Genomic DNA, 26,461 nt, shown 5'->3' with positions numbered 1-26,461 from the left:
AATCTCATAATGATCTAGAAGACTCATATATAACTGTTATTTTCTGTCATATGGTAGACGCATTTTGCTCTGTAGTTATTGTGAAATATCGTTTTTGCTTTATCACCTACCCTCGCTGTTCCTCCCTCCCTTTCTCACCCACACACGCATGCATTCACACACATACGGGACCCCTCCCCCCTTCCATCATTTTCCCATCTCCTTTTACCCACTCTCTTCTCTACAACAAACATGGCCGCTAAATCTGATGGTGCACCCGTCTCGTTGCGAAATGACATCCTGCCCGAGTGCCTGCCTGGTTCAGATCAACGTTCGCCTCACTGCCACCCTGCTAGGAAACGCTACTCGCTCCTCGACTGCAGCTGGACGCTATGTGCGCTTTTGGTGTTCTTTTCGGACGGGGCCTCAGACCTGTGGCTGGCCGCGGACTACTACCTCAGGCGGAACTACTGGTGGTTTGCATTGACGCTAGTCTTCGTGATCGTTCCGTCTGTGGTGGTTCAGGTGCTGAGTTTTAGGTGGTTCGCCTATGATTATTCGGATACCAACGACAGTAGCACAGCCGCAGCCGCGGTGGTCGCTGCATCGGGGGCGGATAGCCATTTCAGTACCAAGGACAGCGACCAGCGGGGCGCTGGCTGCGGTGCTGAGGCCGGGGGGGCATTGCCTACAACGGCCACTATGGGAGGCGCCCGGGGCTGCTGCAGAGCCTTTATGTGGCTCTTTCAATGCTTCATTCACATATTCCAGCTAGCACAGGTCTGGAGGTAAGATCAGTCATACACGGAGGCTGATACTGGCGTGTGTGTGTGTAGACGCGTGCGTGTTTGTGACATGCTTCCGCTATGGTAGGCTAATCGAAACATTGTAAAAGTCCCACTAAGCTAACTGTAACTGTTTTTGTGATAGTTCAACATGTGTCGATTGAAGTAATATTAAAAATGAATATAGGTGTAACAGAAATGTGTGCTTCTGTTACAGCTAAATCTTGATGATAATTGTTAAACGGATTTTGTGATTACAGCTTTTTCCTTGGAAAAACTAAACTCATCCAGAGAAGGTTTACTATATTCATACTATGTCGATTTGTCTTTTGTATTGTTCTAACGTTTCATAAAGAAGGGAGTTCGAGGCTCCTCCCCCCTCACGAGCTTCTAGGTCAATAATCTCCCGGGGAAAATCGTCTACTCATCCAGACCAATCGCCCTATGAACACGCCAAAATCCCCTTTGTCTTCTATCGTTTGAGTTAAAAAGTGTCCGGGCCTTCTGCATGATCTGTGGTGTTAGGATTTGAAATCGGTCATGGTTTACTATTGTACGAATTTCCTGGCATGCTTGCATGTACAAAATATTTAGAAATGTTTGAATGATGTAACCCTTATCTAAGTTCAGATCTATTGGTTGTTAGGGTCATGTATTCTCTGCCACAGTAAACAGTACTTTAGTACATAGTTTGTGATGGTTGGTTTGCATAGGCTCCAGTTGGTGCCTGGCAGGAAGCTGCTATAGATTTGACTCTGGTGGGAAGCGAGATAAGCTAATTATATTTACAGCATCCAGTGATATGGACCTCTGAGGCAAATAACTCATTCTCAGTTGTGTACTCCTCACGTCCTGTCTCTTCCCTTTTCAAAACCCATTAGATGAGAAAGCCAGAGGTCCCTCCCTGCTGACCTCATCCTCCAATAGATTTGGAGACGTAGGTGAGGAGAGAACGTAAGGAGGACAAAATTGAGATTATCCCCCCGTCTTTCCTTTCCCCGCACACAGCTCTCTATCTACCTCCTTCATCTCATTGTTCACTTGGGGGATATTTTTTTCTTCATAACTAGGCAACAGTGTGCCAATTACCTTTGAGGAATTAACCTTTAGCTCCTTCACTTTCCCTTCGAAAAGGGTTTTTGCAGTAGTTCATGTTCTGGCCGACCAATTGAATAGACAACCATAATGCCACTTATTTTTTGCCCCCTAATATCAGATCTCTGTTATTCCACCTTATCTTCAGATTACTCCATGGGTAAGGTTGACATTCTTAATGGCCGATCATGGCTTGGGTTGTATGATACAGTCCTGCCTGGGGAGTCTATTGAAAGTCTCTGAGGCAAAGAGGTATTAGCAGTAATGCCATTAAAGCTGTTGTGTGTGTGCTCCACTGTGTGTAGCTGCACTAGGACTGACCGGTCTCCGCATTAAAGAGGATTACCACTATGTTTTACCTTCAGGTGTTAATTCAGGAATGAGCTGACAGTGATATGCATGGTACAGGTAAACCGGCATAGACAGAAGTAGAGGCTGATTGTGCTATTTCTGGTTTAGTAAAACAAGCTGTCATTACATTTGAGTCGGCTTAGATGATATGAGATAGAAATGACATAGCAGGATGCTTTGGATCACTTGAAGGAGAGTAATAATCACTGGGTATTGTATAACCATAGCATGCATTTCTGTGGGTGCTGTGTATATGACCCCAGGCAGAGAAAACGAGAACAAAAAGGGTTATACTAACTCCTTCCTGGTTCAATGGGCTCATTGAGATATTGTAGTGTAGGTCTCTGTTTTGTCCTGTCCTGCCTTGAAACATCACCCAGACACTTATAGCTTCTGTTACACCATCATAGAGAAATACTTTTTTTCCCTTCTTCACATAAGCAGTCAGAGGTAATGATGCATGACAAAAACAGTCACTGTATTTCAATACATTCAGAGAGGTTGAAGCCAGATGATAAAGTATCATGTTATATTGTCAAAGCGATCACTTCTGTAGCCTGGAGGAAAGGATGAAGTAACCAGACCGAATTCACACTAAGTGGCGCTCTTCCAAGAGACGACAAACCATTTCCAGTTTTTCTGGCCGAATGGAGTGACAGCTCCCAGGCTATCTCCAGTTGGATTTTCTTTTTTTGACTTTACATTTTTATTGAATTTTATATTTATTTTATATATTGATGGAAATAGCAAATGTGAAGTATATATAAAAGTATGTATATATTAAAAAATTATATATAAACAATTACACATATATATTGTTTGTTATTTAACAGCCTCTGTGTGCAGGATTCTAATATGAACATGATTCACTTCAAAACATTCAATCAGTTAAGCAATATCCACGCATTATGAAATTTATTATTTCTGTCCTCAAACTCAAATTCCGTCAATCTTAGCAAATACATCGTCTTTTCCATATTATACATTTTACGTATATCTATCAGAGGATGTTATTTACAAAAAAAATGCAGCTGCTGCAAAGATCTTCTACACACCAATTATATCCGGTATATTTCCCAAGTGGACAACAGAAAAACGTAGGGACATCATTTCCCAAGATAGCTGACCACCCACTGTTCCTAAACCAGAGTCGGACATTCAGTTGCGAGAATGAAGCTAGACTGAGGTTGCAATGAGCCATCTGTCCTGATAACATGGCGCTGGCAAGTGAATGAAACAGATTAAAGAGACTATTTTGCTTGCCGGAGATGTTAAAATGCAGATAACATTTTAATAAATATAATGCCTTTCCTTCTCTGTCCCCATCCTCCCACCTGGTTGATCTCATCTCATGTTCTACAGGTATGTCCATGCCCTGTACTTGGGGGTGCAGAGTCGCTGGCGCGGGGACCATGAGTGCCGTCACTTCTACTGGCGCATGATGTTTGAGAGTGCTGACATCAGCATGCTGCGTCTGCTGGAGTCCTTCCTGAAGAGCGCCCCACAGCTGGTCCTGCAGCTCAGCATCATGATCCAGGCCAGCCAGGTTCTCCCGCTGCAGGGTGGGTCCCAGTATAAACACTGACCGGACCATAGAGCCACTTTTGGCATCAGCACCAAAATCCCCAGAACAATCCACCATGACAGCCTACCTGTTACATTGACACATCCCTTTGCTTTAACTAACCACTCAGTAATCGTGTCAACACATTATATACTTGAAGCCATACTGTAATAATGCTGTTTCTATACCTTGGTAATCCTTCATCCGTGCTGTCACCCTCATACATGCCCCCATATCATGTCCTAAATATGAAACAAAGGGACAAGCTGAAACACATTCCAGCGTAGTGTTCCCAACTGGAGGAATGTCGAATGTCAGTCCCCTTAAAGCATCCCTTAACCAACAATGGGATCTTTTGTTCTACATTAGAATCAGCATCATTCTTTCAGTCTCTCAGTCCTGCTCCATCCTAATTTCTCTCTCTCATATTGTGTCTCTCCGTACCTCCACGTCTCTCTCCCTCCAGGCCTCTCAGCCTCGGCCTCTCTGGTTTCCCTGTCATGGATGATCGCCTCCTATCAGAAGGTTCTGCGGGACTCCCGGGACGACAAGCTGCCCATGTCCTACAAGGCAGTCATTGTTCAAATCCTGTGGCACCTGTTCACCATCGGGGCCCGTACGATGGCGTTTGCCCTGTTCGCCTCGGTGTTCCAGCTTTACTTCGGCATCTTCATCGTGGCCCACTGGTGTCTCATGACATTCTGGATCATTCAGGGTGAAACGGACTTCTGCATGTCCAAATGGGAAGAGATCATCTATAACATGATGGTCGGCATTGTGTACGTTTTCTGCTGGTTCAGCGTAAGGGAGGGTCGCACCCGCTGCCGTATGCTCGTCTACAGTGTGGTGGTATTTGTTGAGAACGTGGCGCTCACCACATTCTGGTACCTGTATCGGGGCCCAAAGACCTCGGACTTCACTGCCCTGGTCGTAGTGTGCATGGTGGCCAGTAGCTATGCTCTGGGCACCTTCTTCATGTTTGTCTACTACTGCTTGCTGCACCCTGATGGTCCTATCTCAGGGTGGGGGTGGGGGGTGCCAGAGGAGGTAACAGTGGAGTCTTGCCTTTCCCCAGCCTCCTCCCTTCCTCCCGACGTAGTGGCCAGCCCCCCCAGAACCTTGCAGAGAACTAAAGGGGGAGACCGGGAGCAAATGGGAGGGACTAATGCAGACGTCTTCCTGGTACGGACACTTAAAAGAGGAGCCAAAGCCACTCTGCCCCCCCTTGCCCCCAGGACAGGGGGGCCGCTTATCCGTATAGACTTGCCGAGGAAGAAGTATCCTGCCTGGGATGCCCACTTCATCGACCGCCGGCTGCGCAAAACCATCCTGGTTCTTGAGGGAGCTGCTCCGGTCACACCAAGGATCCAGTACCGCTGTCTGGGCTCACCTACAGAGGTGATGGAATACGAAACCACAGTGTGAACTGCAGACAAAGCTGTCACTCGACCGGCTGCGAGCCAGCCGACAAGGACCCACCGAGGCAAACGGCTGACGAGCTCCTTGGGGGTCAGTTTCGCTCAGGCCCCCGTGGCTGTTGTGAAGGGTCAGGGCCACACCCACCAAGAGAGGGGGAAAGGGGGCTGAGGTTTTCACATGAAACATCTGGGGACAGAAATCCACAGTGTCTGATGCGGCCTGAGCAGGCGACCAGGATAGATATTTTGGTGTCAGTATCATTTCTTAGATGAGGGGGTACGTTACAGGGAGGGGTATGAGCCAGGGGTCAGAGGTTAGATATCAGTGAATGTGCAAAGGGCCACAGTTAAAGGAGGAGGGGCTTTGTGGCTAGCTTTCAATCCGAGGGAAATCATACTCAATGAAGGTGCTTCAAAATAATGTCCTTTCATGCCAAGGCAAATACCATCAGAGACAATACCTAAACATTTATGAATACCTATGACAGTATAATTAAATACAGAGCTTATGGTTAATATAATATGATAATGTCCAATAACAATATAAGTCATGTGGGTTTGCTTAATACATACCCATCTACTGCGCTACTGAATCAGTACCTGAAGATGATAATGGAAGATATTACGACTGTTTATAATTTGTCATAGCTATTTATGCATGTTTAAGTAATCTCAAAGCCTTAATAAATTGTCTGAAATCCACAGGACAATTAAAATAAATGGAGAAATAGAAAATAATGTATGGAGATGAATGTTCAGTACACTATGTTTCCACTTGATGTGGTATTATGACGACATTCCAGGAGTACAATAAACACGTGGTGGGACGGATATGGAATGGGCAGGTTTTCTGAACCATGGATTTCAGTATTTTGTCTTACTTTCAATTGTGTGGACTCTGGATGCCCTGTAGTTTAGATATCTTTCAGTCTTCGTGATGAAGATACATTGTGCTTTGTGTATCTAGGTAGCCATTGCTCAATAAAGAAGTGTCTATCAGCCCAACGCTGAATATGGAGAGTGTACTCTCCATTAGAACAACGCGGAACAATAATATGGCTGAGAATTGGGAACAAGGTTGAAACTGGGAGCCTTAGTATATGAGGTGCGTGCTTGTTAGTGCGCGTGTTTGTGCACATTTGTATTATGTATGTTGTACTTTGGGGTTCATATGATATTGTGTTGTAGAAAGAAGACAAAGCTTTAGTTCTTAAATGCTGTCCGGTTAAATAATTGTTCCTGTCAGTACCAAGATGAATTTACTATCTCCATTCTGCACACAGCCAAGCAACAGGTGCTGGTAGGTGCTAACTGTTGAGTGTGCATAGAGCACCAGGGTTTACCACCGTGGTGTCTGGATTCATCCATCAAACCAAACCGGTTTCACTGGGCTGTACCTCAAACACACATACCAGAATAAAAAGCCTTAAACTGGCCATGCCAGACTGTTGCTGGTCAATGCGGGGGGAAAAGAACAAAGACTTTCATTTTGTTGTTGTTTGGAAAATAAAGAGCAATGTGTTTACCTTCTTCATGACAAAGGCATTCTTTCGACATAGGATTTCCATTAACAAACGCAACCAGAGCTGTAAAAAAATCAAGCTTATCTAAAAGATACACGTGGGACGTGGAAATCTAGATAACAGGTTATTCATATACAGCAGATATTTTAAAGGTGGGTGTTAGAGACAGAGATCGAGAGACAAACAGATCGAATATTTCTACTAAAGTGACAGATTGTTCTGATTAGATTGCCTAGTGGTAAGCAGCTAAATCCTGTCTTGTGTGCCAGTAGATCAGTGGATTATGAAACACCACCCCGCTGGCAGCTGGCACCTGGGCCGGGGCACAGGTGATTGGACCAGGTGAGGCTGTCTCCACACCAGTAAACATTTAAACAGGATCATTTTCAACAGAAAGTGCTTCACTTTCTATCCGCTTTCTGCATGCTCCCATCTCATATCCCATGTCATACAATCTTAAAAACCTACAGCACAATGCAATCCAATAAAACTCCACACCAACCTTCACACTATAGCAAGCCATTATAAAGAGGGTGCCTATGTTCTTCCTATAGGATCTTCATTTCCTGATTTAAATCATGTTAGGGAAGTCTAATAATCTTATATGAATGGTTTCTACAGAAATGCTACTATAAAAGCCCAAAAGAATCCTATTGGATTGATGCCTGTATAAAAAACTTCTAAGAAATGAAAACTCCAGAAATGGTACTTTATCATGATAGAAAATATTTTAGAATTTTTAGAGTACAAGATTTCCAAAGATATCCAACGTTTTGCTGATTAAATTAAATCAGTGCAAGGGCCTAATGTATATAATATCCAATATGATGCATTGTGTGTGTGTGTGTACATACTCACACCTACACACATAGACCTACAATGTATACACTTTCTCTATATACCATATATATATATCATGTACATTTTGTTTTTATCAATATTCACAGGCAATCTACGAATAATATGTACTTGTTTACATAATGCTGTCTACAACCATCTTGGTGGGCGTGGATGACCTCCGGCTAATCTGACGTAGTAGGTGTTAAAGTAACGCCTGAGCAACGTTCTAATATCTTGTTTCAGACGTAAACGGAAAAGCGGTTGAAGATTACTTAATCCCTGAAAACCGGATGTGTCAGCACATAACTTTGCAGAGGGTGCTTGCCGGCTAAATTCACTTCTAAATTCGTACTATTATTCCATTATGTTAGAATGGCGACTGCTGCTTGTGGTCGTCAGTGTTCAAGCGGTGATACTGCCAAAACACACAAAGAACACCTCAGAAAAGGCAAAGATTCACGACGGAGACAAGCGGCTCTTTTGTTCCTAAACAACATCTCTCTAGACGGACGGCCTTTGTATCATCTCAGCAATGGAAACCAACGGGACGCTACGGAGCTCCGAAGTCGAGAAACAGCCGGGGTATATGCGACTGGTCACCCTCCTGTCTCACCGAGTTGTTACGGAACCTTCCCCCATGTGGCACCCTCCTTGGCCAGTGGCACAGCTACGACAGTGGCGCGGATCCGGCGAATGAGCCCAGTGCCTCCTAATTTAAGCATGCCTACGGACACGGGCTCTTATGCTGCTGTGGGATGCAGTGAGGTGTTTATTGAGGGTGTAGACACAGCAGTACCATCAGATACCCCTCTTTCCCCCACCTTTGGACCTCAGACCTTCAATCCTAGTGCCAAATCCCCATCAGTGCACCAGACTCAGAATGTCGTGCCGGGGGATAGGCCTACACGACAAAGGTGGGAAATATTAACTAGGTGCATAGGTTACATTTTTGTTATAGTTTGGTAAAACAAGTGATTCATTTGACTATACGTTACTTTAATCAATGATTTTGGCTTCTGTAACCAATTGGCAGTTCAACGTTAGTCAGATAGGCCTGAAAATATCCTAAAGGTGCTGTATTTAGCCTACTTCCGCATATATACAACAGGTAGTCTCGTCTACGTTACTGAAATGTCAACTCCACAGACAGAACCAAGTCATTAGAAAATGTCTTACGGCAGTTGCGCTGTTGAGCAAATCATATTCCAGGCTAAGGTCCTGCAGACAGCGATGAATCAGTCCAGCACTTTAGCTAAATGAAATGAAAGTTTTAGACAATCATTTGTTGATGTTGATGCCTTCCGGGATTTTTAGCCATTGGTCGTAAAAGTGAAATTGTTTGGTTACCATGGGTCCCCCCAATCGAGTACTATGTATGTGCTGACACAGTAGTTCCAGAAAGCATCGTCTCGTGTATTATTCTATTCCTTGCCATAAATACTTGACCTCACCTGTTCTAAAACGTAATAACGGACTGTTAGGTATGGTCCTAGCATTAGAGTTTCTAATGTTAACATTTATTTGACTATTCTTTTGATCTGTTCTCCATGTTGTCTTAGATCACGGAACCTTTCAGGTTCTCCAGGACCTGCAAGGGTGGCCAAGAAGGTCCATTTCATCAAAAGTATGAGACAGTATGACACAAGAGGCAGCAGGTGAGTTTAAGTAGTAGATTGTTCTTCTAGGCTCAAAAATGGGATGGAAAATACACATCTAAATGGTATTTTAGTCACCTCCATCACATACAGGAAATTTAACAGTATTGATATAATTTGGTGGCCATAATTGCATGAGGGTCAGTGTGGACATTTTGCCAGGACACTAGGGTTAACACCCCTACTCTTATGAAGTGCCGACGGGCCCCTACTCCTATGAAGTGCCATGGGATCTTTACTGACCACATGAGTACATGAAAGAAGATTGCAACGGCATTAGTGTTTTATTAGTTAAGTAGTGAATTAGTGTATTATTAGTTAAGTAGTGTAGTAAGTCTCACTGCAAGGCTTTTAGCTGTAAGACCTGCGGGTACATCAGTAATGATCACATTTATTTCAATCAATCAAATTTATTTATAAAGCCCTTTTTACAACAACAGTTGTCACAAAGTGCTTTACAGAGACACCCGGCCTTAAACCCCAAGGAGCAAACAACAGTAGTGTTGAATTTCAGTGGCTAGGAAAAACTCCCTAAGAAGGCTGAATTTTAGGAAGAAACCTAGAGAGGACCCAGGCTCAGAGGGGTGACCAGTCCTCTTCTGGCAGTGCCGGGTTAGATATTTAAGAGTCCAGTTGGAATAATAAATACATTTCTCTGGGCTAAATCCAGAGTCTATTTGATTCTAGACTAGGTCAAAAGTATGACCAGGTGGACAAGGACAGGGACAGCAACGGTCCCCCCAAACCAGGTACTCCGCAGGTGTGGACCAGGACCTCATCTCCTCCAAACATTTTAAACTGGAGGAGACTGAGAAAAGTTAGAATGTGCATTCCTCATATCCCCCCACAATAATATAGCAGTGTAACACCTTGGAACTGAGACGGGGGGGGTCCCGGACAGGGCCCAACAGGCAGGAAATCAATCCACCCACATTGCCAGGCATTAACCAAAGGGACACCCACCAACAGCAACCCCCCTGAATGAGGGCTGAGTATTGCCAGCAGCGTATAGCCCAATTGCACAAGTGCACAACAGAGAGTCAACAACAAGCCAGTGACTCCGCCCCCAAAAGGCATTGGAGGGAGGGCATCCCAGTGGCGACGAGAGCCCACCTGGCAAGACAGCAAGGGTGGACAGTATCAAGCCTACTGGTCACCTTCACGCTCCCGGGCCAAGCTACACCTATTTATAAACCGTGCTGTAGAGATGAGTTTTTAGTAGACACTTGAAAGTTTGCACTGAGTTTGCATTTCTAACCTTAATTGGCAGATCATTCCACAGTAGTGGAGCTCTATGAGAAAAGGCCCTGCCGCCAGCTGTTTGTTTAGAAATTCTAAGTATAATTAAAAGGCCTGCATCTTGCGATCGTAGGTTACGTGTAGGTATGTATGACTGGATCATTTCAGCAAGGTAAGTAGGAGCAAGTCCATTTATTGATATATGCTAAGAGTAAAACCTTAAAATCAGCCCTAACCCTAACAGGCAGCCAGTGTAAGGACGCTAGGACAGGAGTAATGTGTTAAAATTTCGTTGTTCTAGTTAGGATTCTAGCAGCTGTGTGCAGCACTAATTGAAGTGCATTGCAGTGATCTAGTCTAGAAGTAACGAAAGTATGGATACATTTTTCTGCATCAGTTTTTGATAGAAAGTTTCAAATTTTTTATGTTCTTCAAAGGAGTGCACCAAGGTAAAATGGTGAATGACTTACAGCAGAACGGTATGGACTGAATGGTGAATGACTTACAGCAGAACGGTATGGATTGCAACAGTGAATTTAGTCATCCATGGAAAAAAAATCGAAGCACCAAAGAGTTGTCCTGTAGATATATACATTTTTCTCTCAATAACAATAAAGCACTCGTGGTTTCTGTCTTTGTCTCCCAGTCTTTGTCTCCCTGTCTTTGTCTCTCTGTCTCAGTCTTATCTCTCTCTCTTTCTGTATCTGTCTTTATCTCTTGGTCTCTCTCTCTGTCTTGTACTCCAGACCACATACTTGTTTCTCACGCGAGTCATGTGTTTTGTTGAACGAGTGCAAACTGCACCTACAGTGTCCCATGTTGCTGGTGTGTTACAATATGTCTAGTGATATGTCCAGTGATATCCAGAGTCACGTGTTTAGAAAGCAGGGTTGGGGAGAGTTCTGCATCACGATGCATTTAAAATACATGTCATTACAGCCATGTTGGTGCTCCATTAACATTACACAGGAAGTACAAGATTATGAAAAAGTCAGCTCTAATTCAAAGGTTCTGACGGTGACTAGTTACTCAATAATCCTGGCTTTGCTTAAATGTATTTGATCTAAAGCCTACCAACTGTTTAAGTAATTATGTACAAGGTTAATTACTAAAATGGTTTAAGAGGGGGAGGAAGTCTAACCTGGGATTTAAGATTGATATAACACCCCCCAGGTGAGAGAAGCATTTCTTTACCAAGTCTTGGCCCAAGCTGTAACTGTAATGTGGCAATTTCCAAAGAGAGGCTGCTGGGCTGTTTGTTGTTGACTGGTGTGAATGGTAGCCTTCGTGCCTGTCTGTAGATGGATGTAAGTGCCGGCTGACTGGGTGGCAGTTTACGGATGTATTGAGCCTCCTCTGTAGTTTGAGTTGTTTTCTAACAGGCTGCGTTGGTTGTCTACGCTGTGTTTGTAGGCCTAACTGTTTCTAGTTTTTCCCCTGGTCACATTGTTCTTCTATATTTGTCATGTAGAGCAAATACATTTTCGCCTGTCAACTTCACAAGACTGGCAGGTGTTGCTGTGTATATTAACATTGAAGTAGCGTTGTTACCGTTATACCACAGTGTTTGTGTCTTGCTAATATATTTGTTATACTAATCGGTGTGGTACTGATGCTGTAGATGGCTGTAGTTTTGGTGGTTCTTGAGTTGCAGTGGCATTTTTAAATAAGAAATATAATTGTTATAATGTAATACAATATTTATTTGTAAACATCTTCCGATTCCAAATAAACTACTTAATTAGCTTTAACATTTTGGATAACATTGTCCAACCAGTTTAATTAGTAACATTTAATTAGTAACATACATAATTAGTTATGTATTTGCTAAATTTTATGTAGCAAATACATAAAAAAACAAACATTTGTCTAAGTGAACACAGTGAATTTGCAACTTTTTCCCATTCTCTGCTGAGTAACTGGTCTTACTAGTTGTTGCGTATGCTATAAACGTTTTCAACATGGTTTATAAAACAACACTTGATTTCAGAAACTGCTCACGTAAACAGCTGTCAGCATTATTAGATAAATCACCAAAAGGGATTATTTTTCTTTTTACAATCACCATTGTCAAAAGCCATTTATCTCTCTTAATGTATTTCTCTGTAGCCAGGCCCAAGGCAAGTACTGTGCAACACCCATGACTTTTGTGTTGAAGAAATATATAAGCAAACATTCAACCCACATCCATCAACCATGTAGACATTTGCAAAATCCCCAACCAGCCGGATTGGATCAAATCAGATCCAGTTATAGACACCTAATGTATGATTTGGTTCAGTCCGGACATCTGAATGTTAAAGTCAAGGTCAAGGGCCAATAATAATGAAACACTGCCTATGAAAAGAACGTCCTCATGCCAGCTATAAATTATCATGGTATTGGAACATGGTATATGGCTTTAGGTTGCTTTACTTCCTCAGGGCCTGACGATCTTGCTAGCGTTTGGTCAACCATGAATTCCATATTGTACCAAAGCATTCTTGAGAAAAATGTGAGGCAATTTGTTAGAAAGCTGAACCTGAACCAAACATGGATCTAGCAACAGGACAATGATCCAAAACACACAAGCAAAGCTACAACAGAACAGCCTCAAAGTCCATTCTAAATATTATCCTGTCTGCCTGTCCGTCATGAATAGTGGGCTAAAATTCCCCCCAGTTGATGTAAGAGACTGATGGACAGCAACACCAGCTATTAAAGATAGGGGTGTACTATGGTATTGCACTTCTGTAGATTTTTGATGACTAAATGATTGCCGTATAACATATCAGTGTCGTTTGTTAAATTAAGTTTCCTTTATTTGTCAGTAGTGTTGAAGGGAAGATTACATATCCGTACGTGAAAATATGTAAAAGAAAATACAACTTTTCTGGGGTTGTGCTTTTTTTATATGATTGTAGGTAAAAATTATGTATAATTAATATCTGTAATTTAAAAGCCATTTTATTTCTATGAGTCTGTAATATACAGTGGATATAAAAAGTCTACACACCCCTGTGAAAATGCCAGGTTTTTATTATGGAAAAAAAAAATTCTCCACTTTTTAATGTGATCTATAATGTGAACAATTCAATTGAAAAACAAACTGAAATCTTTGAGAGGGGAAAATGAAAAATAAAAACCTTACAAAAACCTGGTTGCATAAGTGTGCACATCCTCTTGTAACTGGGGATGTGGCTGTGTTCAGAATTAACCAAAAACATTCAAACTCATGTTAAAAAGAAGTCATTAAACACGTGCCATCATTTAAAGTGACTGATTAATCACAAAGTTCAGCTGTTCTAGTAGGATTTTCCTGAAATTTTCTTAGTTGCATCTCAGAGCAAAAGCCATGGTCCACAGAGAGCTTCCAAAGCATCAGAGGGATCTCATTGTTGAAAGATATCAGTCAAGAGAAGGGTACAAAAGAATTTCCAAAGCATTAGATATACCATGGAACAAAGTGAAGACAGTCATCATCAGGTGGAGAAAATATGGCACAACAGAGACATTACCAAGAACTGGACGTCCCTCCAAAATGTATGAAAAGACAAGAAGAAAACTGTTCAGGGAGGCTTCCAAGAGGCCTACCGCAACATTAAAGGAACTGTAGGAATTTCTGGCAAGTACTGGCTGTGTGCTACATGTGACAACAATCTCCCGTATTCTTCATATTAATGGGGTAGGGTGGCAGGACGGAAGCCTTTTCTTATAAAGAAAAACATCCAAGCCCTGGTCCTCAGTCGGAAAAGTGTGGTTTGCCCACTTCAGGTTTGGTGGAGAGTGCCTGCCTCAAGTGGAGGAGTTTAAGTATCTAGGGGTCTTGTTCACGAGTGAGGGAAGGATGGAACGGGAGATTGACAGACGGATTGGTGCAGCTTCTGCAGTAATGCGGTCGATGTATCGGTCTGTCGTGGTGAAGAAAGAGCTGAGCCGCAAGGCAAAGCTCTCGATTTACCGGTCAATCTACGTTCCTACTCTCACCTATGGTCATGAGCTTTGTGTCATGACCGAAAGGACAAGTTCCCGGGAACAGGCGGCCGAAATGAGCTTTCTCCGCTGGGTGATCCCTTAGAGAGAGGGTGAGAAGCTCGGTCACCCGGGAGGAGCTCAGAGTAGAGCCGCTGCTCCTCCACATCGAGAGGGGTCAGCTGAGGTGGCTTGGGCATCTGTTTTGGATGCCTCCGGAACGCCTTCCTGGGAAGGTGTTCCGGTCCCGTCCCACCGGGAGGAGACCCCGGGGAAGACCTAGGACACGCTGGAGGGACAATGTCTCCCGGCTGGCCTGGGAACGCCTCGGTGTCCCCCCGGAAGAGCTGGAGGAAGTGTCTGGGGAGAGGGAAGTCTGGGCATCCCTGCTTAGACTGCTGCCCCCGCGACCCGGCCCCGGATGAAGCAGAAGAAGATGTAAATACCAGGCAATTTTGGCACAAAACCTTCAGGTGTCCGTTAGAAAGTGCTAATAGACTCCTACCCCAAAAGATAGTGCTGTAATAAAATCAAAAGGTGCTTCTACAAAGTATTAGTTTAAGGGTGTGCACACTTGTGCAACCAGGTTATTGTGAGTATTTTATTTTTCCCCCTTGAAGATTTCAGTTTGTTTTTCACTTGAATTGTTCATGTTATAGGTTACATTTAAAGGTGGAAAAAGTTCTGACATGATTTATATTTGTCAAATTTTTTTACATCACAAGAACCTGGCATTTTTACAGGGGTGTGTAGACTTTTTATATCCACTGTATAATTAATTCATGCAGAATAGGACACTTATGTTTTATCATTCATAAACAATGAAAGAAAACGACAAATGCCTCTGCAATTGAAGAATTACCTGTTGAGTAGTGTGTGACTGGCTGTAGTAATAATCTGTTTACTAGTGTGTGACTGGCTGTAGTAATAATCTGTTTACTAGTGTGTGACTGGCTGTAGTAATAATCTGTTTACTAGTGTGTGACTGGCTGTAGAAATAATCTGTTTACTAGTGTGTGACTGGCTGTAGTTTGCGTAGACTGACCCTGCATATGTTCTGTGTGCCTGTACTTGCTATCTATGTCCTGCAGGATCATGCTGATTTGTGCCAAGCGGTCTCTATGTGCTGTTTTCTCAGTGCTGCCCTATGGAGAGAGTATTCACCTCAGGTACAGACACCAAGCCCAAACCAACTAGAGCCCGCCTGTCTCTCTCACAATATGTCCCACCCGTCCTCTGGTGTGTCCTGTATCGCTCTCAGGAAAGGAGTTGTTATGGGGACAGGCTTTATGATTGTGACATGAGTAGTATCTCTTCCTGCCCTCCCAGTGACCCAAAGCAGGAGGCTCACAGACAACGGCTGTCTTCTGGAGTTGGCTCTGAGCTTTTCCCCGGCCTGGAGGGTCTGGAGGTGGAGCTAGGCCAATATGGAAAGGTAAGGGGATCCCGTCGGTCTCCCCGTCCTGTCTGCCCTGCGTTTTCTTAACGTATCTCTTTCCTCTTTAGACTGTATCATACGCCCAGTTCCTTTTTCCCACAAATGCCCTGGTGAGACCTAAGACCAGTGGCGCACAGGATCCCAGCACAACACAGACCCCGCTGTCCCGTTACCGAGGCAACGGCCAGAAGAACTTCACCATGCCACCTCGACTCAACAGCACAGTGGGACCGGACCCCAGTATGTTCCGCTTCACTTGAATGAGAAAACCACACTGCTAATTGTCTCTACAATGATTGCTGTTTGTCTCCTCTTTTTGTTTTTAATAGAACACATTTTGTTTGCAGGTATTGAAGACCTGTCAGATTATGATCCCTACCTACTCAGTGACCCACAGTGGCCTTGTGGGAGACACAAGAGAGTTCTTATATTCTCATCATATGTGGTGGGCATTGATTTAACAGTCTACATGTTACACACAACTTACGACAGGACTAGTAACTAGGATATGTGCCACACTGACAGTCCACGGTTATGATCTTTTACAGTGACAAAATGTATTACAAAAAAACCTACCAATTATCTTTGTGTCATAACGTATCATAATGTCCCCTGTCTTCCAGGCAACGGTTATTGAGTATGTCAAGCCATCAGACCTGAAAAAGGACATGAATGAAACGTTCAAGGAGAAGTTTCCCTATATCAAACTGACCCTCAGCAAGATAAGAAGGTGCAGACATGAGCACAGATACCAGTCAAGATCAGCAATTCCTACTTTTTCCTTTTTTCTCTGTCGATCTCTGAAACTCGCCTTTTCTATCGTCTCTAAACATGCCTTTATATAAGCACATCCTGAATATTTACCTGCTGTGCAGCTTCATGTGTAATATATAACTGCCTTCCTGTCTGACAGCCTAAAGCGGGAGATGCGTTCAGTGGGAGAAGAGTGCAGTTTGCAGCCTGTCACAGTGGCCATGGCCTTTGTGTACTTTGAGAAGCTGGTGCTGCAAGGTCGTCTGAACAAGCAGAACAGGAAGCTGGTGTCTGCAGCCTGCGTCCTGCTGGCCGCCAAGATCAGCAGTGACCTGAAGAAGCAGGAGGTGCGACAGCTGATTGATGTGAGTCAATTTATTTTGCATGTAATGTTTGAGTTATCTTGAAGATTACTTCATCCAGAACAAAAATAAGTAGTGCATAGAATCATGTTACTCATTCCAACCATTTCGGTATGGTGTACAGTTGAAAATGCTTTCTGTATTGAAAGGTGTATAATCACAGCATTGGCCGTTATTAAAGGAATTCTGCATCCTGCTGCTTAACCCCTCCCCCCCTCCCCTCCACACACACCCATTGTTGAGCAGAAGCTGGAGGAGCGTTTTCGCATAAACCGTCGGGAGTTGATTCCATTGGAGTTTCCTGTTCTGGTTGCCTTGGAGATGGGGCTGTACCTCCCTGACAGCAAGGTCATGCCACACTACCGCAGGCTGGTACAGCAGGGTTAGGACAGGCCTGGATGTGGCCCAGAGAAATGGCCGCTTTGGATGTTTCTGCATCGACATTTTGTCTAGTTGGATTAACCATTAAAAGTTTGTCCTCTTTATTTCTTTACGTCATTGTTTCCAATAGCTGAAATCCATATGGATAATTTCTGAAAAACTGGGCCCTGATAATATTCATTAGAAATGAATATCATTTTTGTGGTAGGGGTTTAGGGGACAGTTGGTAGAACAGGACCAGCTATTCCCATTTTGGTGTGAACATGACAGATACGGTATTATTGAGGATTTGGGAGTTGATGCAGAGGAAATGCCAACTGAAATCTTAAACAGAAAAAAGGTTCTACGGGTAAACTGCTTGAAAATGGCATTTTGTTTTTTAAGTGTTTCTGCTTTATTTATACAGTTTTTTTAAATGGGTAGGTAGACTCGGGGTAGAGAGACAGGAAATCCAACTCTAAGACTGGACAGTCAAAACACGTGACTCCCGCACTCTGATAAGAAATGTCACAGCAGTTAGTTGCTGCTTATTCTATTTTTACCTGTGGAAATAATTCTGAACTTAAAAACTCTTTAAAAGAGAGGCCTGATGAGGTACAATGTGATACAAATGTTATTGTATTTGTTGTGATGTTAATGTTTGCAAAATCCGTTCTGAATATTTTAACTGCTCTGAAGTATATCTCCATCCAAAGGTACAGAAAAAGAATTCATGTAAATGGTGCCTGGCATTCGTATCGTTGCTCTTTATTGCTTGTGTCAATATTACTATTGCTTAATTCACTGTGAAAATGACACATCAATTGTTAATATGATTGTGATTTTGGACTTGATTGTATGCCTGAGTTTAGAGAGTTTTGGGAGTGCCATTTAACTCTACTGTAGAATAATATTTGTTCTCTATCAATTGTTAAGAATTTCTGAAATTAGATGGATTTCAGTGATTTTATTTATTGTGTGTGTGTGTGTGAGAGACTAACAATTTTAATAATTTCAGTCCTGTATCCACTAGCAACCAGGATTTGCAATAGGATTGGCAATAATGCTCTCACCACCATGTTTTAATGTACTGGATCTTCTTTGAGCCAGTGCTTTTAAGTTCTCAGGAAATATTTCAGAATTAAAGCTTTCTTTTTCCATGGATTTAGGGTGAACGTTATTTGTATCACTACATTTGTCTATGTTCTAAAATGTAGTTTTTCCTATTTACAATAATTGTATATTTCTCGAGTGTTTGATGATGCCACTAAACATACAGTAAGTGCCTAAAACCACAATGTATCTGTCTTATTCCCTGTTGTAATTCACTGTCCTGTTGCTTTCGGGTGTTGTTGGACCTTACCTCTGAATATCAAGAAAAATTGTAGACTCTGCATAATATATTGTTGTATCTCCTGTCAAGTGTTATGTGAAGGTTATTGTTCTGAGCAATCTTGGATAATGTTTTGTACCATAATTCAGTGAATTACTTATTTCACTGTGGTGTGAATTGATATCCCTGTTTTGTAAATGTATGGTAAATTTACCTCATGTTTAATGGTAGACCTGTTCCAACTGTGCTCATTTGGATGGTGTCAATTTTGTAAAAGTTGTTTTTCTTAAATTATCAAATGTTTTTGAAATATATTTTCTGACCATTAAGACTGTGACTAGTATTTATTTCTCAGCAAGCTACAGGTCACGTCAGCACTCGCATTTGTCAGTACTGTTACTGTATCAACAAAAACATCAAGCTCTGAGACATGAACACACTAGGTGGGACAGGTGGCTAATACATGCCTTTTAAATATTTGAGGACAAAATGCAGAGGGAAATGGTCCACAGCTTAAGCACAAAATAAAATCACAGCCAGTAAATAAAATACAATAATTAAAACAGATTTCGGACACAAGTCCTAATCTAAACTCATATCTTCGTCATCATCCTTCTTGTCTTTGGTGTCGTCATCTTCGTGGTCCGACTTGCTGTCCGTCTCCATGGCTTTAGCAAAAGCCTCAACGTCTGGAATATAGCACAATTAAACTGCAACTTCTCGAAGTACATAAAACCAGCAGAGCCATTATAATGGAACTGTTATTCTAAACGATAGATAAAACAGGGAAGTCTGCACATGGACGGGAACACGTTCTTGTTTTCACAAACCCAATGGGAAAACAAAAGGCTCTTAAAACCAGGACACTGACCGCCTTTGTTAGCCGCGTCAACAGCCTCCGTTGGCAGGCCGAACTGGTTCATCAGAGGTCCCAACTGCCCTGACGCCAAGGCACTGCTGAACAGACTCATCGCCTAAAAGTAGGAAATAACCACTGCTTTACGTCTTACATTAGACAATCAGTAGTAAATCGAGTGCACTCGAGCAGTGGCTACGGACAGAGACCAAGCTCACTATCGCACTAATAGTGACCTGAAAGCAACGACGGTGTGATCGAGAGGGAGGGATTGCTCCTATACCTGCTGGAACTGGGGGGAGCTGAGTGTGTTGTGGAGCTCGTCGGTGCTCTGAGGAAGGGATTCTCCTGACGGCAGGAAGGGCAGCAGCCTCTCCTGGACCTCAGCGTTTGCCAGGATAGGCGCCATGATCTCGGGGGTTACGACACTGGTCAGGTCCACTGTGGAGAGAGAGAAGTCATGCATATTAAATATCAGACGGCTACATTCTCAACTTCACCGTCAGTCTACTGATGCCAGGCCTTACTTTTATTTATTTTTTACTGTAAAACATGTTAAGACTTGTTTCTCTGAGGTAAACCGCTGGACGTTCTATAATGTTAAGTTGCTCACCTCCCTGAGCGCCCGCCGGTACGTTCATGGTTGCCAGGATGCTCTGCAGGTCACTCAGCTGGATGGGCTGGGCGGGGCTCACTGCCCCGGCCGCCAGGGAGGGCCCAACGGGGGTGGTGGGCGAGGCCATGGGGGACGCGGCACTTGTCGCCGACGGGGTGATGGGTGTGGTCGGGACCTGGGAGGAACCCAGCCGGGTGGTGGCGGAGGTGGAGGTGGGGGTGACAGCAGGAGATTGAGATGGACTGAGAGGGACGGGGGATAGCCATTCAGTTCACTGGGGTGGTATATCTAATAATCTGGGACAATGTGTAAAAGTTGGCAAATACTTTGTGTAGTAAGTATGTGGTCGGTGCGCAAAAACCTTGAAGAGGAGTTGCCAGCTGCGGGACCTGCACTACTCAGCAGGCTGGCCAGACCCGGACCAGCTAGAGCCCCAAGACCACCTACAGACACATTCAGGAAGACAGGGAGCACAGACAGATGCACAATGGTAATAGAGAGCGGATAGATTTGTCTCCCAGTTAATCCAGCTATCTGCTGTTGTAAGCAAATTGCCGTGGGGGCAAAAAAACAAACAGACGGCAGCCAGTACAGACAGCGGCCCGGTACACTTAACAACATCCACTTACCAAGGCCTCCCAGTCCAGTGGGTCCAATAAGCTGCATGAGCTGGTTGTGACTCATGTTGCCAAGGAGACTCTGCAGTCCCCCCTCTCCTAGGACAGGGAGAAGAAAGCAAATCATTCAGATGGACAGATCGTGCACAGTGGAGAGGCTGAGAGGGAAACTAACATCTCCAGAGAATGCACTGGCAAAAACAATAGCCATATTTCTGTGTCAACACAACAAGGGACCATTGTTTTGTGTGTATGTGTGTGTGTCTCCATGGTGCAGTGCATCTTTTTATAATATTTACCCCCTAGAGAAGACAGTTCATGGCCACTGCTGCCTCCACTGCCCAGGGCTCCAGGCATGGGAGGGTTGTTCAGATACTCATTCACTTTACGACAGTACTCCTCGTCCTTGTCGCTCTTGGGCTCCTAAAACAAAAAATACCCAGTTATTTAGCATTCTAATTTTTCCTGATACAAATCAGCTGTTGATAATATTACCACCTTCTGCAAAAAAAGGGGAAGGTGAAATCCCAAGTAACCATATGAAGACAACTCTAATGGTTGTTTCCCAAAGTGTCAATCTGAACTGAGTAGCAGATCCTGATTAGTATACTGAATAGAAGACCAATCTAGGCTAAAAAAAAAAGGTTGGACAACAATAAATGCTTCCTGCAGCATGATAAATGATCAATGTAATGTGGGACCAGTGCTATAGATGATGGTGTAATCTGCATATACAGTGCAGTCCATTAGTATTTGAACAGGGCAACAGGTTCTGTTGTTTTGGCTCTGTACATATTGGATTTTAAATGAGAAAAATGGCTAAGAGGTCAAAGTACAGATTGTCAGCTTTAATTGGAGTGCATTTACATTCATGAACCGTGAACTACACTGATGAGCCAAAACATTCTGACCACCTGCCTAATATGCTGTTGGTCCTCTTCGTGCCAACAAAACAACGCTGAACCGCCAAGGCATGGATTCTACAAGACCGTGAATGTGTCCTGTGGTATCTGGCACCAAGACATTAGCAGCAGATCCTTCAATCCTTTGGCACCCAACACCCGGTTGCTGGTTTGTCCCTCCTCGGACAACTGTCGGTAGGTACCAAGCCCTGGTAACTGGGAGCACTCCACAAGCCTTGTCGTTTCAGAGATGCTCTGACCCAATCTTTCGGGCCATAACAATTTGACCCCTGTCACTCAGGAATTTACTCCTGCCCATTTCTCCTGCATCCAACACATTGACTGCGATAACTGATTGTTTGTTTACCATCTAATCTCCCCAGGCATTGACATGTGCCCTTGTTTGGAGATGATCAATGTTATTCACTTCACCTGTGAGTGATCATAATGTTTTGGCTCATCAGTGTATGTAGGAATGACAGCCCTTTTTTACAGTGCCTTTCGAAAAGTATTCATACCCCTTCACTTTCCCCACATTTTGTTGTGTTAAAGGTTTAATTTATAGTTGATTAAATAATTTTTTGGGGCCATCAATCTACACACAATACCCTGTGACAAAACAAAAACACACATTTAAAAATGTCTGACAATTTATTGTAAATTACCACTGAGACTATACCCAAGAAGACTCAAGCTGTGACTGTTGTCAAAGGTGCTTGAACAAAGTACTGAAGAATGGGTCAGTACTGAAGAAGTACTCAGTTTTTTTTCTCAATAAATTGGCACACATTAAAAAAAAATATATATCTTTGTCAATATATTATGTAGAAATCAATTTTAAATAAATTATAAATTAAAGATGCAGTCCAGAATGTCTGGTCACTGGTAAAGTGGTACCATCAAGCCCAAAAAAAAGTAAATTGGCCATTATGTCATACATGTGCCTATTTTTGCCAGTGTCATCAAAACTACTCACTTTTTGTCAAATGCCTAAGAAAAGCTATCAACAAAGATCCACAATGTGGTTTAGAATCAGGTGCCTCCTGGATATCCGTGGTCATTTTCCTGATAGTCCTGGTATTACTGTGCCTATTTAATAAACCACACTGAAATTTACTAAGGGCATTCTTCTAAAAACTCCTTCAGTTGCCCACTAACATGTTTCAAGGACTTTTTTAAGGACAGAGAGTTTAAAAGTGGCACAACTATAGCAGATTTATAATGCTCTTTAAGGCAATAACATTTTGCAAAAACATAAGCAGAAAGATTCTGAATGCTTGGATCCAGAACATCAGGACTTTCTGGGGGCTGTACTCTTTACTCTTACTCAAGTATTTATATTTAAATAAATCGTACTCTACTCCGTTACATTTCATCTACTCTTTCGTAACAATTTAGTCTTCAGTCGTTTGTCAAAAAAAATACGTAGCTAATGAAATGACAGACACCGACATGGAAAGTTGTCAATTGGAGGACGCAGACGAGGGAAATTCCAATCCCTGGCCACAGTTGCACGACATGTTTCGATTTAAATTTAAAATAGACAACACAGTCATCATTAAATGTTGTCTTTTTATTCCCAAAGACGCAACCATCTATGCTTTCAAAAACTCATCATAGCTCCGCAAGTGCTTAGCGGTAAGGTTAGAGAAACGGTTTGGGCTACTTAGCCAGCTAAATCCAAAATTATAGCTGTCTTAATTTTTTTTAAGCACAATTACAGTATAATGACATGTAATATATCCTAATGATAATGTAATATTCTAGCTAACCTACAATATATAATAACACTACAACTTGTTAGTATATTTGTATTAATGGTTCATTGGGCTTGACTTGAATTTTATTATTTAGTAATGCACTTCAGTTAGCAGCAACATACCCAGTCTAGCTAGCTAGATTTTAGTTGAAAGCAATTGCTGCTAACCAGGTGTCTTAGTTGCAATGCAGTCAGTAATTCCACCCAAGACCTGACTTACTAACAACAAATATTTGATTGACAAGATGTACTGAGCATTACTACACAAGATGAGAGATTTTTTTCCAGTAACATGTATGATGGCCTTAATTTGCAAGAATCTTATTTGCAACACAGATTAATAATAAAAATACAGTATTAAATTTTGCAATTTATTTAGTTTTTCTATTCTGCATTCCTATGGGCTCTGGAAAACATGCCTATTCAAACAAAAAATTCAGTTTGCGTTTGTACTTTCCTAAATCATGTTTCCTACAGATTTTCAGTACTCTACCCACCCTTGGTGAAAGGTTATTTCCCAGACATCATTAAAAGTTGCCATGAAAAATCTGAAAATAGAATGGAGGCAGGAGAAATGTTCATCATATTGCCATACACACCTGCATCCAGAAGAACAGCCTCTTCGATCCAGCCTTGAACTTCAGTACAAACACTCGACCGGTAGTGCACTGGTTGACTCTCTTGAACTCACAATCATCTGGGAAGATGATAAGGTCCTGAATAGGAACATCCATATTTAACAGAAAGGTTAGTTCGCAACATCAATATACATCCTGAGGGTAAGACATATCGAGGCACAGTTTTAGCATCAACAGTAAAGTGAAACTGACATCATCTACGTTCCCAGAGGTCCGATCCTTCCAACAGAAATGAATAAGCGAGTCATCCGTCTGCTGAACGTAGACTTGCCCCTTGCGCTTGTCTGGAGTCACTGTGCTGCCCTTCATTGTCATCTTCCCCGCACGAAACTCAACCAGAAATTTGCTCGAGGAGCCGCGGGACCCCGACACCAGACTGGGAAACAGAGCTCCTGACATGATGACAATCTGGTGTTGTGAAAATAATGAGATCAGGAGGGAAATATAGTGTGTGACACAAACATTAGCAGGCTTGCAGCTAGCTGCTTTACTAGCTAGCCAGTGAATCAGCTTGTAAATCTAGCTATTTCAACAACCAATGTCAATGGAGACAGCTAACGTTAAATGGCAATATGCAGAATTCAACATATCGTAAACTTGCTACAGTCTTAGCTAATAGTGCCAAATAGAGAAAATACAACAATAACTTACTTAGCTTTAAAACAGAAGATACACAGATGGTTTTGTAATCAGAATGCAGCAGCGGAAACAACAATCCGATAGGAGGGTGATACTAGCCTATTCTCAAAGACTTAATTGTGATTGGCTGATTACCACCATTGCACGACAAGGATTGGTTAGAAATTGTGTCATTTCTACTCCTTTAAAGACACGATTTTGTTTTTGTTATTATAAGCATCCATTAGAATTGGAAAACAACTATTTTACAGTTCCTTCCAGTTTTCTATAGATTATGTTTTACAGTAAACTTAAAATCGAAATTAAAATGAACTTAGACAGTTTTTTCACTCACAATATACAAACGTACAATTATACGTCGACAACTGATTTAAAATAGTTTCTTTGCAAATTATCGTGACCAGGTATACTTTTATACCTTAACGTAGGTAAATATGGTAGGTTAACTTGGGGCAAGTCGACCATTGGGGTAAGACACCCCCCCATGGCGTGTAAGAAAAATGTAAGTGGGGTAAAAAAAAATATCCTTTAAACCCTAAGGCATTATCTTCTATTGGGATTTGATTCCCGGGGGGCAATAAACCCCATGGGGGGCGGGGGGTGTATCTTACCCCAGTAGCTGGAAAAAACAACCCTTTCCTAAAAAAAATTATCTGTCAACAGTAGCCATTTATTTTACTTCATAATCCATTACCCTTCAAAGATACTTGTGAACCTCTACCACTGCATAATTGAGAGCATTCTGACAAACTGTTCCACAGTGTGGTTTGGTGATTGCTCCGAGGCCAACCGGAAGTCCCTGCAATGGGTGGTAAAAACCACCCAGCACATAACTGGTGGCCAGTTCCCAGCCATCGTAGACCTCAAGTGCAAGCGGTGTCTGCGTAGGGTGTGTGGCATCACCAGAGACCCTTCACACCCATGCCACAAACTGTTTGCCCTCCTGCCATGAGGCAGGTGGTACTCGTCTCTTCATTCCCACACCAGCAGGCCCAGGATTTTTTTTTTACCCCATCTTCAACTTTTACATGTACGTCTACCTCGGAGACCTCATTGCTGCAATCCCTGCAATTCAGTTGCACATGCCACCTAACATCTCTAATTTGCTCGATTGTACAGTCAGAAATACCATTAACAATCACAAAAAAACATGGTCATGTGATGTGATAAAGTCAGACCTCTAACTGATTTTTGATATCTCAATAGGGAGGCGGCCTTAGGCTAAGTAATCAACTTAGTAATCATACAAATAATCATACTTTTTTACAGCAATTGTTTTTTTGTGGTGATCATGTTTGGGGCTAAACGCCCATTAGTGATTAATGGAAAAAAATAATGAAAAGAACCACTTCAAGTTTTGTCGATAGGATTTATGGGGATTACGACTCATCATTTCAGTGAATATTCACGTAATAACAGAAGTAGTGTAGGTGAACCCTAACATTTTGAATGTACATGGGTTTGCACTTATGAACAAAACCCTTATCTAGTTCAGCATTATTATAGTCACACATGCACAGACAGTGCACTCATCAACAGACGTCACCAGCCACCGACTGAAATATTGCTAGCATAGAACTTATACATAAAACACATGTACAGGTAAAATATCTGTGGGTAACAGAACCCCTTCATAAACTAGAATGGGTAGAACACAAGTCCTCATTCAAGTCAATGATTTTTCCGTTCTATTTAATTATTCATTTATTTATCCAATGGGCCAAATCCACAGGGTATACTACAAATAGAGCTAGATCCGGCTAGATCAATCAATACATTTTCTTTATT

The 26,461-nt window shown here is 42.5% G+C and overlaps 3 protein-coding genes across 7 annotated transcripts; 2 read left to right on the top strand and 1 right to left on the bottom strand.

The window, feature by feature from the left end:
• The first annotated feature begins 207 nt into the window (after positions 1-207).
• zgc:198371 (uncharacterized protein LOC497072 homolog) lies at positions 208-7,866 on the top strand. 4 transcript variants are annotated; one of them, XR_004576602.1, is made up of 5 exons: positions 208-767; positions 3,573-3,772; positions 4,241-5,283; positions 6,988-7,057; positions 7,799-7,866. XR_004576602.1 is itself a non-coding variant. In XM_020051937.2 (3 exons), exons 1-3 carry the CDS (start codon positions 232-234, stop codon positions 5,197-5,199), a joined length of 1,695 nt encoding a protein of 564 aa, XP_019907496.1. In that variant the 5' UTR covers positions 208-231; the 3' UTR covers positions 5,200-6,978. The 4 variants fall into 4 exon arrangements, 1 of the variants encoding a protein (XP_019907496.1); XR_002197582.2 differs by lacking the exon at positions 7,799-7,866 and adding an exon at positions 7,663-7,736; XR_002197581.2 differs by lacking the exon at positions 7,799-7,866 and having other exon boundaries at positions 6,988-7,471.
• Positions 7,822-18,975, top strand: LOC105022396 (CDK5 and ABL1 enzyme substrate 2-like). Of its 2 annotated transcripts, XM_013136495.3 has the most exons (9): positions 7,822-8,469; positions 9,115-9,210; positions 15,492-15,569; positions 15,730-15,835; positions 15,907-16,078; positions 16,186-16,283; positions 16,462-16,568; positions 16,752-16,956; positions 17,200-18,975. In XM_013136495.3, the coding sequence occupies exons 1-9, from the start codon at positions 7,928-7,930 to the stop codon at positions 17,338-17,340; spliced, it is 1,545 nt and encodes a 514-aa protein (XP_012991949.3). In that variant the 5' UTR covers positions 7,822-7,927; the 3' UTR covers positions 17,341-18,975. The 2 variants fall into 2 exon arrangements, with proteins under 2 accessions (XP_012991949.3, XP_019907497.2); XM_020051938.2 differs by lacking the exon at positions 15,492-15,569.
• Positions 18,972-24,782, bottom strand: LOC105022338 (proteasomal ubiquitin receptor ADRM1). Its single transcript, XM_010890620.3, has 10 exons — positions 24,686-24,782; positions 24,227-24,442; positions 23,996-24,112; positions 21,035-21,158; positions 20,748-20,834; positions 20,480-20,561; positions 20,116-20,360; positions 19,786-19,943; positions 19,518-19,620; positions 18,972-19,335 (listed from the first exon to the last, which is right to left on the bottom strand). Exons 2-10 carry the CDS (start codon positions 24,431-24,433, stop codon positions 19,229-19,231), a joined length of 1,230 nt encoding a protein of 409 aa, XP_010888922.1. The 5' UTR covers positions 24,434-24,442; positions 24,686-24,782; the 3' UTR covers positions 18,972-19,228.
• Between the last annotated feature and the right edge of the window lie 1,679 nt (positions 24,783-26,461).

The sequence above is a fragment of the Esox lucius genome, chromosome 12 (assembly GCF_011004845.1).
Source record: "Esox lucius isolate fEsoLuc1 chromosome 12, fEsoLuc1.pri, whole genome shotgun sequence".
NCBI classification, from domain to species: domain Eukaryota; kingdom Metazoa; phylum Chordata; class Actinopteri; order Esociformes; family Esocidae; genus Esox; species Esox lucius.
Note: the sequence above shows the minus strand (reverse complement) of the source record. Positions and strands in the feature narration are given on the sequence as shown.